General features: G+C 40.7%; 2 protein-coding genes across 2 annotated transcripts in view; one reads left to right on the forward strand and one right to left on the reverse strand.

The window, feature by feature from the left end:
* LOC309638925 (zinc finger and SCAN domain-containing protein 16-like) overlaps positions 1-16315 on the forward strand; it is a 378126-nt gene that overhangs the window by 244932 nt on the left and 116879 nt on the right. The window lies entirely within an intron of this gene.
* LOC309638971 (small ribosomal subunit protein uS10) lies at positions 6859-7339 on the reverse strand. Its single transcript, XM_082415546.1, has one exon. It carries the CDS (start codon positions 7217-7219, stop codon positions 6860-6862), a length of 360 nt encoding a protein of 119 aa, XP_082271672.1. The 5' UTR covers positions 7220-7339; the 3' UTR covers position 6859.

Below are 16315 nucleotides of genomic sequence, written 5' to 3' on the forward strand. Positions count from 1 at the left end.
TTGGGGTTACATTTGGAAGTCCCTAGTGGACACAGACGCAGTTCAAATTCGTGATTTTGATTTTAATGACAAAATGCGTTAACTGACAGCCCAATATGTCCACAAAAGAAACACATTGAGCTAGGTATGGGCTACAGACAGGAAGACACCGCACCAGAACTCCAAGGGCTTCCAGAAAAGCCAGCGACTGTTACAATGGCGAATCCAATATTTGCAGCCAAAAGTATCCCCCGGGAGACTTATTACAAATGCAGATTCCATAACCCCTCTTGCAATGGATCCTTTACTAAAGAGATATAGGGTAGATAGATCCCAAGACTCTTAATTTTACCAAGCACTCCCAGGTAATTCTAACATCAATTGTCTGCTGGCAACACTGAGTTAAGAGTGCTGAAAGTTGTCATGGGAATTTAAGAATCCATGAAAGAAACTCCCAAATAGGAATTTTGGTGTATCTGGAGGAGACAGAGCTGAAACGAAATCCTGAAGCAGGGTTGGAATATAACTAATTAATACTGAACACCTAATGTGTGAATGTCCCTCAGGTAACCAAGGGAAACCCCACAATGAAAGAGTTCTGTCAGCTGTACCAGACAAGCAAAGAGGGTCCAAGGACAACTGCTCAAGTTGATGAAGAAGCCCAATCCTTATTTGGAATGTTTGGACTGACTGGGTCCACACCCAGATCTTTCTCTTTGCCTGATAAATTCAAGTACAAGAAACGGCCCCCTCAAGTCCTTTGGCTGTCCAGTTCTGAGTTTTATCTCTGGCCAGATCAACGTTCCATTCCTAGAAGAGGAGATTCCTGCCCAGGTACACCTTCTAGTTAAATCCCAAAGAAACTGCTGAAATAAAAAAAAAAAAAAAAAAAAAATTGCAGATTAAAGTGTGACATTTTGTAAAATAAGATGCTCAATAGTTTTCAGGAGTGGTGGCTTCGTGGCTTAGTTGGTTAAAGCGCCTGTCTAGTAAACAGGAGATCCTGGGTTCAACTCCCAGCGAGGCCTTTCTCTTCACGGTTTTATAAGGTAAAGGCAAACTCCTCACCGCTTAACAATTCGGATTTAAACCTGACTGAAGCCTCAGACGTTGAATCTTGATGGCTGCTGTTTGAGGCATCTTGCAGAGAAACAAAATAACAGGAGTTAGAGAATCATTCGCCATAAACTATAATTGGGTTGTTGTGTTTTAACACGTTTTGGGTAACAGTCCTTTATTAGATGTGTCATTTGCAAATATTTTCTCTCGGTCTGTGTGTCTTTTCATTCTCCTCAAAGTGTCTTTCACAGAGCAGAAGTTCTTAAATTTTAATGAAGTTCAGCTTTAATTCTTTCTTTAATGGATTGTGCCTTTTTAAAACATTGAAGTATAGTTGATTTACAAAGTTGTGTTAGTTTCAACTGTACAGCAAAGTGATTTAGTTATTCATACCTATATCTGCATCTATATATACAATCAAACATATTGTTGGTATTATTATTTTGAACAAACCGTTATCAGTCAGATCAATTTAGAATAAGAAAAATAAAAGTTTTTATTTTACCTTTACTTATTCCTTCTCTGATGCTCTTTCTTTATGTAGACCCAAGTTTCTGACCTATGTCATTTTCTTCTCTCTAAAGAACTTCTTTTAACATTTCTTGCAAGGCAGGTCCACTGGCAACAAATTCTCAATTTTTGTTTGTGTAATTCTTTATTTCTTCTTCGCTTTTGAGGGGTAATTTCAAAAGGTGCAGAATTCTAGTTTTTTTTTTTTTTCTTTCTCTCAACACTTTAAATATTTCACTCTACTCTCTTCTTGCTTACATGTGTTCTGAGGAGCAGTTGATATAATTCTTATCTTTGCTTCTCTTAGGTAATTTTTTTTCTCTATCAACTTTCAAGATTTTTTTCTTTATGTTTGTTTTCCTGTAGCTTGAAAATGATATGCCTTCGTATAATTTTTTTGGCATTTATCTTGGTGTTCTCTGAGGTTCCTGGGTCTGTGGTTTGGTGTCTGGCATTAATTTGGGGAAATTTTCAGTCATTTTTGTTCCAAACATTTTTTCTGTTTCTTTTTTTCTCCTTCTGAAATTTCCATTACACATATGTTATGCCTTTTGTAGTTGTCACAGTTCTTGGATATTCTGTTCTCTGTTTTTCCAGTCTTTTTGTTTTTTTGCTTTTCAGTTTTGGATGTTTCTATGGAGATATTCTCAAGCTCAGTGATCCTTTTCTCAGCTGTGTCCCATCCACCAGTAAGCCCATCAAAGGCATTCTTCATTTCTGTTACAGTGTTTTTGATCTCTAGCATTTCTTTATGATTCTTTCTTAGAATTTCCATCTCTCTGCTTACATTGCCCATCTTTTCTTGCATGTTGTCTACTTCATGCATTAGAGCACTTAGCATCTTAATTGTAGTTGTCTTAAAATTCCAGGTCTGATAATTCCAACATCCCTGCCATATCTGAGTGTGGTTGTGGTGTTTGCTCTGTCTCTTTGTCTGTCTTTGTCTTTGCTCTGTCTCTCTGTCTCTGAATTGCATGGACAAACTCAGAGGAAAAATAGAAGTTTTCCTGATATATTTGCCAAAGAAATTGAGAGAAAATTTCTAATTAAAATACTTTTAAATGAGTGCCTATAGTATGACAAGAAAATATAAACTCTTCTAAACAATGAGAATTTACAGAGCAAAATATCAAAAGAAAAAATATGAATAAAAATTTGCAGGAGGTGGACCTGTTTTGTTCCTTTACTTTGCTGGTGAATATGTTCTTATTGGGCAGGACCAACCACCTTCAATTTATTTTGCTTGTTTACCCCCTAAAAGCATTTTAAGTAACTAAATGTCCAGGCATAGGAGATTGGTTGAATAAACTATGACATGTGGACTCAGAGAAGAAATGCTATGCAGCTACAAAAAAGATATGGAGTGATTTCCAGGAGATATTGTTAAGTGGTGGTGGGGGGCGGGGGGCAGGGGAAGGGGCAGATCAGGATTATAGTATGCTATCTTTTTTCAAAAGAAAAGGGGAGGATTAGGAAAATATATGTGTTTTTCCCTTTGGAAAGAAAACAGCAAAGGTAAACCAGTGAAGCTGGTTATCTAAAAGGATAGTAATAGTCCTGGGGTAAATGGAATATAAGGGATATCGGGAGAACGTTTCTCTGAGTACACTTTTTTGTATACATTTACCTTTTGAAAGCATGTGAATCTTCTACATTTTCAAAAAATAATATTAAATCAGCAAGGATAGGAAGTGGAGGGGAAAAAAATCCAAAACACAACAAATGAACTCAATTCTATCCCATTATCATAACTACATGGAAGAGTAAAGAATGTAATTTGTGAACACGGCAGTTGACAGTGTACCTTTACTCTCGGTCAATGTAGGGGAGAACTGCAAACAAATCTTCAACACTTTTCAGTAGATTTTTTTTGGTAGTGGACAGCAAAGCTATTCCTTAGCCACTGTGTGTGTCTAGAAAGCAAGTGAGTAAATATGCTGATATTGTTGGAGCTACGGATCTCAGTGTGGAAGAAGGGACAAGTAAAGATATGAAATGAGGTAGTGCCAGAAAGAATCCTGCAGAGTTGGATTAGAGTTGGAGGTATCAGTGTGAGCTCATGATTTTTTAAGTATGTATATGTATGTATATAGGCATGTATATGTGCACATATATGCATATGCATGTGTGTATGTATATCTGCACATGTGTATATACATGCACATGTATTTCTTAGGTCTTTCCATTAAAAGGGCCAAGAAGCAGACATCATAGAAGTAACTAGAACAAGTCTCCAGGAGGGCCTCCAACACTATCCCCCATTGAAAGAAACCAGAAATCTCTGAGAAATGGCTGACTTCGGGGCTGGGGCAGGGTAGATGCAAGTCAAGCCTGGAACAACTAGTTATGTCAGAAGGTAAGAACGTGCTCAAACAAATGACAGTGGTATCTTCAAGGACCCAGAAGCCAGCTTGAAAGGGCTCTACTAGGTAAATATGGCTAATTTGAGCACCGTGTAATAGGAAAAAAAATAAGATTCCATGAGTCCAGATCAATGATAGATATTTAATTAATGGAGAAAAGGGAGGACTTTTGCTTAACATGGAACATTGAGCGCAGACAGGTAAATAAGGAGGGTGTGCCCGAGGAGCCCTTTACACTTTGATGCTGTTACCCTCAACCTGCTGCATCTCCCTCCTCGGTCTTGACACTTGTCTTCCAGGCATGAGCTATGGTGGGATTCTTTAGACCTCCTCTCTCTACTCTCACTTCACCACCTGCCTTGATTCTCTTCTCGTTCCTCAGATCCCAGCGTAGGCTTTACAGGGCTTCTTACTGAGGCTTCTCTGGCTTCCTTTATCTCGGCTTAGCTGCTCCCATGTATGCTTCCTCGGCACCCAGACTGCCCTTGTCATACCACCACATATTTTAATTGCTTCTTTAATATCTCCTTCCTGCCCTCTAGCATGGTCCCTTTAGATATCTGTTTAGTTATCTTACTCGTAGTAAAGATGCTGGTGCCATTAAACACGGTCCTTTCTTTGGCGAACCCTGCAGGCTTTGAAGAGATCCAGAAGATAATCATAGGTCATAAAAGGGCTTCAGCATTTGTTTGAGATATTTGGGATGTGATAAAGCTCATAGTTTACACAAATAAAGCCAAGGGTTCAATCTCTGAGGGACATCTTTTGATTTGGAGACAACTGTGGAGACAACTAATTTTGGAGAAAAGTAACCCAGTTCACTGCATTCTTGGCCAGTGGTCTGGAGAAAAAGATCCACATCTGTTTTTCTTTTTGTTCGTTTTGTTTTGTTTCGTACTTAGTTGTATATGTTTAGCTGTTAGTTGTAGAGCCCCCATCTTCTGGTGCAGTGCCCTATACTTTGAAGGAGTCAGTAAAATTTTGTGGAAATGAACAGAACATTTTGAGAGCTCAACTGCAGTGAGCAAGGATTTATGCAATTTTCTCACCATTCTCCAGGTGTTTCATTCCCAAGACTCCAGACGAATCCAGCTTAGAATAAACTTTCTGACTTTTCTCCACATAAATTCTTTGATTCATACATATGATATAAAAGCCTCAGTGTGATTTCAGGATTTGAAACTGCCATTCAATCTGTAGGTCTCTTGCTGCAACCATTTACAAACAAGCCTGATGTTACTAAAGTGCTTCTGACAGTTCCAAGCCTTAAATGCACTCCTTCAATTTATCTCAAAAAGAGCAGCGACAATACTTCACAGTTGGTTTAGTTTGCAAGTAGGCAGGAAAGAGAATAAAGAAAACAAACAAAACTTAAAACAGGTCTGGTGGGAGGAATAGAGAAGGAACAGGGAACAGTGGAAGAGAGGGAAAAATAGAACAGTCACAGACTGTCCTTTAGGTGTGGATCATAAAAATCAAAAGATGTCCCTCAGAGATTGAACCCTTGGCTTTATTTTTGTAAACTATGAGCTTTATCACATCCCAAATATCTCAAACAAGTGCTGAAGCCCTTTTATGGCCTATGATTGTTATTTTCTGGATCTCTTCAAAGCCTGCAGGGTTCACCAAACAAAGGACCATGTTTAATGGCACCAGCATCTTTACTACGAGTAAGATAAATAAACAGAGATCCAAAGGACTGAAACCCAACTGCTGGGATTTGTCTACCCCAGGCTAACTGGCTCCTATGTCAGCTCATCTCAATTTGTTCTCAGTTCTTTACCAGGAGCTTGAAATTACAAAATGAAACATTATTTAAATCTCCAACCTCCCCCTCTTTATCTTCTTATTCCCCTGCACCTGAAAATGTCAGATAGCCTAGGGGAAGAATGCTCTATGGGCAGTAAAATGTATTAAAAGAAAATCTAATCAGAAGATCCTAGCACTGTCATAAGTATATACATAGAGGGAAATAGATAAATTTAAAAATGGATATAAGGATATGTAGAAATTAATAAATGATGAAGTTGATATTTCAATTCAGTAGGTAGGCAAAATTGATTTTAAAATAAATTGTGATGCTATAACTAACTTTGCCTATTGGAGAAAACAAAGATGGACATTTACCTCTCAGCCAGTAACAAATCAAGTTCCAGATAGATTAGTGACTTAAATACAAAATATAAAATAATAAAACATGTAGTTGCAAATAATAAGAGAACTCAGAAGAAAAAAATTTACTTGGAAACTATTGCATAAGAAAAGTTTGAGCAACAAAGGCTTAATAAAAATATGCTTTGATGAAAGCCTACAAAATCATAATAAGCTATCTTAAATCAAATGTACACAAATGGGAAATTCACAGAAGAAAAAAATCCACCTGAAAATTAGCAATGAATGAGTCTGAGAATGAGATGATGGTGAGGGGGCTGCTTTGGTCTATCACTTCATTGTTTTAACCAAGGACAGTGTCTTCATGCTATCTTAATTCCTTAGTCTTTATGAATTGCCAAATATCTTGATGCTCTTACACACTGCTTTCCAGTGGTCTTCTAAAATGTTTCTTAATAAATTTAAATCATTATAAAGAATGTAATTGCCAGTATATGGTAAGATTGGAACATTAAAAGAGTCCAATCCATCATTGATTTTTTTCCATTGGAGCCTAAGAGCAATTTGATATACCCTAGCATCCTTTAAAAATGTACTTGGTATACTTTTATTTAACAGTCGAAAAATGTTCATGAATTATTTTTCTCTTTCAAAGGCATTTCTGTTCTATAGCTGTCATGGAATTTTATCCCCATATATTGCATTGTTTATGCTTAAAGGCTGTGACTGATTATTATACTACTCTGAAACAGAAAAATATATTTAAAATGAGATATGAGATATATATTTTTTTTTTTTTTTTTTTTGCCGATTATCAATTTATTAGAGCCGCTGGCTCAAGCATCTGCGATGGTGACTTCCACCTCGACTCCCGGCTCAATGCTGATGGAAGTGATCTGCTTGACGATCTCGGAAGGGCTGTGCAGGTCGATGAGGCGCTTGTGGATCCTCATCTGGAAACGGTCCCAAGTCTTAGAACCTTCCCCGCAGGGGGTTTTCCTCGTCGTTATTCTCAGGGTCTTGGTGGGCATCCGCACCGGCCCCTTCACCTTGAGATTCTTCTCCTTCGCGCCTCTGATCAGGTCGGCACACACCTTCTCCAGCGACTTGACGTTGCGGCTGGTCAGAGTGATCCTAATCCGGTGGATCGCCACCTCGGGCTCCACGGGAGTCTTTCCGGTGTCCTTAAAAGCCATGGCTGCGGTGCGGCTTCCTGACCGACTTGTTCCTCCGCGAGAGCGAACAGCGGTGAGTCAGGAGCGGGAGCGAGAAGCCCAAGGCTCCGCAGCAACAGCGACCGCGTCTTCCTCCAAGAGCGAGATATATATTTAATATGATATTTAGTTATTTCCAATGAGTGTCTTTGTATTTTAAGAATCTCCCCCTCACGCCCCCAGTTTGAGTTGTTTTCAAGTTTAATAGTAACATGTGATCGGTAAAAAGTATCTCAAAGCATTTTTGAGAAGTATTTAGTATATGAAGAGTAAACTTATATTTGAACCTAATGAAAGGGACAGGACTTTTTCCCCCATGTTAGCTCATGTGTCTGCGGATGGAAATTTCTAGGAGTTGTAATGGGAAAGCTTCCGTAGAAATAACAAAATTATCAGAAATTTGCAGAGAGGCGATGGATAACCAGATAAAACAGGTAAACCTCAGATCCCACCGAGATTTGAACTCGGATCACTGGATTCAGAGTCCAGAGTGCTAACCATTACACCATGGGGCCTACCCTTAGCCCGTGTTTGCTAAATTCTTTGATGATATAGTTCTTCCTCCCTAAGTCCCTTGATCTGGTTATCTGAAAGGTATATGTACATTTTGCTTTTCCTCCTCTAGGATTAAGTCATGGACGCTTACCTGTCACACGCCTGCATCCATCTTTTAGCCAGAATCTAATAGAAAACATTGACTTCCAAATGTTAGGAATCCTCCCCTCCACTCACCCATTCCCACAGAGTGCTCGGTTTTATGACAAGTGTTCTGTACTATTACTTCACCCAAGGCTCACAATCGCCCTATGAGATGGGAGGCATTATCGCTATTTTACAGGTGAAGAAACTGAGGCAGAGACCTGGTGTCTTTCACCCTACTTTATCGGATCCTGTTGCTTTCACGAAAAATCGTCTTTTTCTAGGGTGATAATCTTTCTCTTTTACGGACGCGTTATGGAAAGATTTACCAAAGTAGCAGAGGAGACACTGGTGTTCAAGGAAAAACTGAAATAAACATGCTTGGAAGACGCGGCTGGAGGAAGGATCCCTGCAGTCCTGGGAACACAACTCAGAGTTGGGGGGCGGTGTGGGGGGGGGAAGCAGAAAGGAGAAGCGCTTGGGAGTTTTCCTAGGACCGAGTCCAGCCCCACGGTCCTCCTGCTCCCCTTTCACCAACGGGAAATATGAGCAGAGGAGACTCCCAAAAGGACACAAAGAAAATTCCCGCCCCGCCTGTCACATCTATTTCCCGCACACACATAGGCGCCCACACTTTGTGAAAACCCACAAGACAAATCAGTTTCTGTGATGGGTCTTGGTGAATGTTCTGAGTCGCATCCTAATCCAGTATCTTCACAAACTCCTTGGGCTGGCTTTTCGCTGGCTCAGAGCGCGACGATATCCTGCGCAAGTTTAGGAGTGAGTGCCTAGCAAATTCTTTAGTGGTATAGGGGAGTCCAGTTTTGCTCCAAATATTTTCCCAGAATTCGACGCCTGTAGGATGAGACTGGCCTAATTGAAACTGAATTTCTTGGCTTGCAGCTTGGTGTTGCCTATCAGGATTTCCGATTTTAAGCGAAGATACGCTGGAGGCGGGCTTCGAGGACGGCGCGCCCTCTCGTGGACACAGACTATAAAGCGCAAGCCCTCCCTCCCCGCCCCAAACAAAACCCCACCAAATACCCCAAACAAACCAACAAAAAACTCCACAACCCTATAAGTATCCCTGTAAACACCAGGCTTCTTGCAGGATTCCCTTGCAGAAGGATTTTTTCAGGGTGGCTTTTACTGGAAAAATCTTAGATTGGTTCTTTTCTGGAAAGCTGAGTTGGGAGTTTTCCTCAAGCTTAGAACAGGTGGAGAATGGCCAAGGACGGTTCATTTTTTGCATAAAGTGGGTAGGAAACCCTCAGGAGAGAGGGTAAACATCCTCCACTGGAGATTCTAAACTGTTGAAACCTGGCGGATTCAAGAAAAATGTCCTTACAAAGGAGATGCTTTTAAACCTGTGCGGGGAAAGCCAGGTAGATTCCTCTTCCCTCGGCATAACCAGTCAGCGACGAACACACCAGTTCAATTACATTTTCCAACGCCACAGGGAAGAATAGTCCCAATGGCCTTGACCCTGCGCGGTTCCTGATATGTTAACAAAAGTGCACCACGTGCAGGAAGGCGCCTGTGACTTGTGCAGAAGTGTGGCTCCCTGTCTAGCAGAGAAAAGCATCTGTACTTCTCCAGGGCCACATCCTACAGCTCTCCCAGACTCTTGCCCCCAGGCAAACTGTGATGAGAGCAGCAAGTGAAACCCTTCTGAGTAGGGGACAAATAAGTGCAGTGTTCAGAGGTTAAGGTCTGTCTCCTTCCTGCACCCTCAGAAAGGGAAAAAGAACACCTTCAGCCTAAATCCTAGTTTTCTGTGCAGCGCTCAAAAATCTGCAACTGAAAGACAAATGTGTAATTAGTGCTTTCCAGAGGCTAAGCCCATGGCAGGCACTGGCCTCCCTACAACCAATAGGTAACACCAAAACTAGACACATACAGACTTCAGGAAGACAGGGCAAGAATGTAGTCAAAGAAGACTTTCTTTTCAAACTCTCATTCAAAAGTGCAAAATTCGGTGCTCCAATTACACTTCCCCCCACCCCCCAACTTTAGCTACTGCTGTGGTCTCATTAAGACAGAGTCATGGTTGACATTCACCTTCAGGGAGGCTTCTGCTCGTCTTGGCCAAAGACTTGTTCTTAGAGTCACTGTAGACCTGGGATCATTGAAGGAAAAGAGTGAGAAGAAATCTGGGAAGAAGTGGAGCAGAAAGATTTGGAACCAAGCATGGACATGAACTATCCTGGGTTCTGGGATGATCAAACCAGGTTAGGTGAAAACTTTATGCACTCAGCAACTTGTTTTTTGTTTGTTTGTTTTGTTTTGTTTTGTTTTGTTGGCCATGCATCTTGTGGGATCTCAGTTCCCCAACCAGGGAAAGCCCAGAATCCTAACCACTAGGAACCAGGGAACTCCCTGCACTCAGCAAGTATTTTTGAACTCCTAACAGGAACCAGGGACTGTGAGACTGAGAACTGAAAGGCGAACAAGGCCACAGTACTGGTCTCTCCCCTAGGAGACCTTTCTGTCTAGAGCAGGAGGGAGGGCTTATCAAACAAGCAATTAAAACGTGAGGTAGTAGGAGAAGGGGACATTCCGATGCTGAGGAAACACAGATGGGGCACGTAAGCCTAGAGGAAGGGAGTCAATGAAGGCCTCAGTAAGAAGGGCTGAAAGGGCTAAGTTAATATTTGAGGAATGAGTAGGGAATCAGACCTCATAACATGAGGGGAAATGGGAGGGCAAAAAAGTTTTGCTGGTAGAAAATGTGGAGAGGAAAAAAAATGGAAGAATAGAAATAATTTTATCGTGGCCTGTGACTAGAAGCTAATTTGTAGGTAAGTGTGTGACAGGAAAGGTGACAAATGAGGTTGGAGATGTGGGCAGGTTAGGGCAGCAATCATTAAAATGTGGAAAGCTGCCCCGAGCAAAGTAGAAAGAACTTGTCCTGTCTTAGGATTCTCAAAGGTGACAACAAGGGCTGCTCACTCATGGGTTGCTACCTGCAGTTTGAAGAACTGTACCACACGGATCAACTTAATCCAAGTACAGAAGTATTACTAACATAAGTCTAAGAAAGAATCTAAGGAATTTGCAGCTAAGATGGGATGAGGTGGCCTGAAAGTGGTTATGGCCTGGGACTGCTAATCCATCGTGCTCTGCCTGTGTGGGCTCGGATGCCACCCTCTGAGAAAGCTCAGTGAAGAGCAGAGCCGCCAGGGAAAGCAGCTTCTAATCAGATATTTATCACGTCTCAGTTTAGACTTCCTTTTCCAGTTTTAGGGTAATGTGGCCATTCTTTTAAAAACAGAAAGTCCGTTTGCATGCGCATATAGATTCCTTTCTAGGAATAAAGCCCGGGGAGACAGCCGAAAGACAGCCCCTCCGCGCCCGGACCTGGGCACAGGTTACAGGATTGGCGACTGCTCCCTGTGGCGCTGGTTTCTTCATACAGCTTCGCTCCAGCAGCCGGTGGACTCAAATTTCCGAAGCCTGACCAAGATACTATTGCTCATTATGACTGACGTGTGGTGGGCTGGATTACAGGGGGAAATGCTGGTTTTAAGGGACGAGATTGCAGAAATAAAAATGAAAACGAGAATACTTGGTTAGGTCCCACCGAGATTTGAACTCGGATCGCTGGATTCAAAGTCCAGAGTGCTAACCATTACACCATGGGGCCCACGAAAAATAAATTTGGAAAGGTATCTCTTGTGACAAATATCCATCTTTTAGGCACCGGATCCCAACTAGTAAATTTTAAACAACGTGTTCCCCCCATCCCACCAACAAAACTGTACCGCCCCCTGGAGGGGCATTTTGAAAACGTGTGGGTGTTTTGGTTGTCTCAATGGCTCAGGGCACAACTGGCGTTGACAGAACAGGGCCAGAGATGCTGGAAGTTCAGCTGTGCTCAGGACAGTCCTATACCCAAGAATTATCGTTAGGACTGCACAACTTTTGTAAAACGACATTTTCATTTGGGTTTTCAGGGACCTTTTCTAAGGGTTAAATCCCTGCTTCCACATTTGTACCTCCCACTTAATCATCTTATATACAACTAGCAATGCTGTGTGGGACCTGGTTAGGAATTTGACTTTTATCCTGAGATGGGAAGTCACAGCTTCTGGTTAAGTGTCCTGGGATACTCACTTTTGGAATATATGAGAAGTCTGAACATTCTGGGCCACCACACAGTTAGGAAGCCAGACCACATAAAAGTGCTCTGGCAGACAGTCCCAGCCCACAGCCAGTGTCAATTGCCAGACATGTGAGTGAAGATGTTTCCAGACGATTCCAGCCCTCAGCGGCTGTCCCAAGAATCGCAAGTCAGTGATCCTCCACCTGGGGCCCCAGACATCTTGGAGCAGACAGCCATTCCTGCTGTGCTCTGACCTAGTTCCTGATCACAGAATCCATGAACATAATAAAATGTTTTGTGCCACCGAGCTTGGGCTGCTTATTATGCAATAACAGTAACCTGAACAACTCTAGAAACAGGAATTTTCCTGATCTACTCCCTTAGTTTTACCCAGTAGGACTGTCCCCAATTTTTTGCCACTATAAGTAATGCTTTAGTGAACATCAGTGTCTTCTTATGGAGCTATATAAGTTTGTCATATGTTTTCAAAAATGATGATTGTTTACAAAATTGTTGGGCTTGCATGGGGTTTTGTGAGAGTGGGATGATTAGAGATAAGAAAACCTCCCTAAAGACACCATCTAAGTGCTATGTACGGTTATTATACTAAGCTGTAAAAAAACATTTGTTGGGGTGTCATTCACTGAGTGAACATTCCAGGCTCTGTGCTTGGGGTATGGCTGAGAACAAGACTCCTTTGTTGGAATTCACCTCTTTCGGGATGGTTTTGCAATAATACTGTTTGCTTTCCTGGATCTAGAGCCTAGCAGAGGTGGCGCCATCTCGTCTTGCTTTGCAGGGCATTTTTTTCAGCAGCTATTTAGAAAACATGCAGGCTGTCAAGGCTCTGTGCAGAAATTAAGTTGGACTAAGAGAAAAAGACACAAGAAGCTCAAAACTGCTCACCCCATAGCTCCCTTTCCCCAGCCACAACGACCTCTTGCAGTTCCCAGAACACACTAAGTACCTGACTTGGGTACTTGTTCCTTTTGCCTGGAACAGATTCCCCCAGGTAGTGACTCAGCACTTTATGCCAATGACTCCTCCACGACGCCTTGTCTGCATACCCTCCTTAAAATTGAGATCCCCAACTTCCTATCCCCTTTCCTGCTTTATTTTTATCCAAATCACTGGCTAAGGAGCTAATATATTAAGAATTTTATTAATTTATTCTTTTATTGCCTAGCTTACCCCTCCCCTCAAAGTGCCACAAGAGCAGGAACTTTCACAGGCTTTATTTCACTGTGTATCCTCCATACTAGCATAGTGCTTGTCACATAATCATAGGTGCATCAAGTATTTACTTGATGATGAAATAAATTAATTTCCCTTCTGCTGGCTGATTGGGTCACATAAAATCATTGGCTCTACAATTATATGCCTGATTTATAACTGGAATTGGCAATACTTTCTATATAATTCTTCTTCCCTTATTGCATGATGCTTAATTATTTCCTTGATACATATATTGTCTTATTCGATCCAAACAACTTTTTGTTGAAACTGGGCTGGGTTTCTACCCCTGTTTTGCAGATAAGGAAACTGGTACAATGAGTTTCACTGACTTGTCTGTGATCGCACAGTGACCAGAATGGCATTTGCCCCTTTGTGGTAGTGAAGTCACCCCTCGGTGACCTCAGATCATCCATTTTCTGGTATTTTGTTTTGTTTTGTCTTGTTTTGCCAAGGAAACGTGGTCTTGGTATCTAAGAGTTCTAACTCCTACCTTCATTGCATGGAGAGGGAGAGGAAAACCTGGGGGCCACAAAACGAGAGGTTGGACTCATCTGCTTGGTTAAGCTTGCAGGTCTCCTTCTCACCCCTTTTCCTTTCTTCCTGCAGCACAGTTTTATAAATGACAAAGTTTTGTTTTAAAATTCTAAGTCTGTAGTCTTTTTTGTACACACAGATATTGAGATTCTAAATCAACACATTTGAGAGCCTGAATGGTGCTAACCTCTCCCATATGTAAGTGCATCTTTGGGGGCTCTCATCTGGGAATTCAGTTTTATAAACCTTACGTGGAGTTCTTTCCCAGAAGTTGAAGAAAGGGTACAGAAATAGAACCTGGTCATAACAGGAGCAGGAATAGATGGATGAGGTTCTTTGAAAGCACCTCCAAAGCTCTAATGTTTCTCAGATATTAAGAAATCATGCAGTCAAATGTAAAATGATATAAAAGTGAAATTCCAACAATTTAATGACAGGTATGTGCACGGGAGTTGAGATGGAATGCTAGAATCTGAGCAAAGGAAAGGTGAGGTGTGAGCATTGTTGGTGACCTCTACCTCAAGATCCTCCAGGGAGACAAGTAATTCATGCTAGATTGCAAGTGTGACTGTTTAAGATACAATTATACCAAGAATAAAGAGAGAGAAGTTATAGTGCTGTTAAAGATTTATGAAAATGTTCCTTAGGAATCAGGCTACTTCATTTACTTTCTTAACTTACTAAAGCAATTTATGACCAATAAATTGGTCAGTCAGGCCAGGCATACTTCTCATTACAACTAATAGAATTCTAGTTTGATGAGTATCTCTTGTGAGTTTTGTTATCGTGAATATATTCCTCAGATGTAAGAATCCTAATAAAGTCCCAGCTTGAAGCATTCCATTGCTACTTCCAGTTTATAACAACTAAGGCTCATGGAAACACTGCAGAGGAAGACAGGCTAGGGGAGAAAGTCAGGTTTCTCCTTAAGGAAAGCAGGCCCTCCTTAAGCTCTATGGATTATCGCATCTCTGTTACAACTTCTATCTTATAAACCTGCTGAGACAGACTAAACAGTAGGTTCTCATAGAAGAATATGAGGTTATAGAAAACAAATTTATTAAAAAACTTGCATGAACGAAGGTGAGGAATGTACCTACTAAACATATGAAAATAAGAAAAAACAAAGAATACCCTTATTGACAATAAGCCAATCTGTACAGTAGAGAGGACTTCCTGGATGGTGGAAGATAAAGCCCTTTTGAAGGCTAAAATCCTCTGCAGTCTTTTTTCTATTTTTCATGTAAAATATGAACTCAGGCCTGCTCTTTCTTATAATATTAACTACTTAAATTTCAGAACCTAACTTTAAAAATGAAAGTCTATAATTAATGATTCTCAAAAAACCAAGATGTTCCTCTACCCTGAAATTACAGTTCCAATCCTCCTTCATAAAAGTAGTCAAAACACAGATGTAGAGAATGGACATATGGACACCAAGGGGGGAAAACTGTGGTGAGGTGGGGATGGTGGTGTGCTGAATTGGGCGATTGGGATTGACATGTATACACTGATGTGTATAAAATTGATGCCTAATAAGAACCTGCAGTATAAAAAAACAAACAAAACAACTAATACTAAACTTTCATTGGGTTATTTGTATGGAAATATGTTAATATAAATGTTTCAGACATTACATGAAATTTCTAAAAATCTTATATTTGTATTTGTATGGAAATATGTATGGAAATATGTTAATATAAATGTTTCAGACATTACATGAAATTAAAAAAAAAAAAAAAAAGTAGTCAAAAGAATGTGATCTAAAGAGTTGTCAGATTCTCTTTCTCCTGTCCAATATGGAATTCTCTGCCGGTATTCAAAACAACCACCGAGTTGTCCGTTCTCAGTGAATAAAAATGTGGGAGTCTCATTTGATTTGTAAGAGATCTCCTAGGAAGCCCAAACATTAGACATTGTTGCATATTCCTTAGATATAGATCTATGCAGTTTGCAATTCTGATCCCCTGGCTGGCTGCAAAGGTAACAATGTTGAATTTGACATCTCTTTTCAGCTGGTTAAAAAGAGGACTACTAGTTCCAAAACGGACCAGTGGTACTTTCTTTTTCTCCTTCATGCTCAGAGGAACAAAGAAACTCCTATGACTGCTAGATTAATTTAACAAGTAACGTGAGAGTCTGCTTCATTTAAATAACGATACAACCCTAAATCGGCATCTTGAATCGTGAATATTTCAGAACCTTATTTGATACACGTTTCATGGTTCATACCTAGTGGTTTTATACTGAAATCCTGTCATCGTTTTGAGAAGTCCACTCCTGTAGATTTTAGTCCCACTAACCATTTCCGATGCCTTGAATGTGATATCCACTTTCTTACTTCAAGTGCCCAGAATGCTGTTTTGTACACCACCCTCCTCTATTGGTAATATTATTTATTCTGTGCTCCTTGGGCTTTCCATGCACATCTCTACTGAAGCATTTATTATCTTATGTGTGTTTTGTTTATTTATGGACAATGTGTACATGTGATTCAAAATTCAAAGTGCTTAAAACGGGCCCAATTAAAAAGAGCCTCCATCCATCCCTGCCCCTAGGCCATG

Source organism: Balaenoptera physalus (genome assembly GCF_965194825.1).
Source record: "Balaenoptera physalus genome assembly, chromosome: 11".
Lineage (NCBI taxonomy): Eukaryota > Metazoa > Chordata > Mammalia > Artiodactyla > Balaenopteridae > Balaenoptera > Balaenoptera physalus.

What these genes read in the sequence shown, in the direction of transcription:
- LOC309638971 (XM_082415546.1), bottom strand. Translation starts at nt 7,219, where the DNA reads ATGGCTTTTAAGGACACCGGAAAGACTCCCGTGGAGCCCGAGGTGGCG.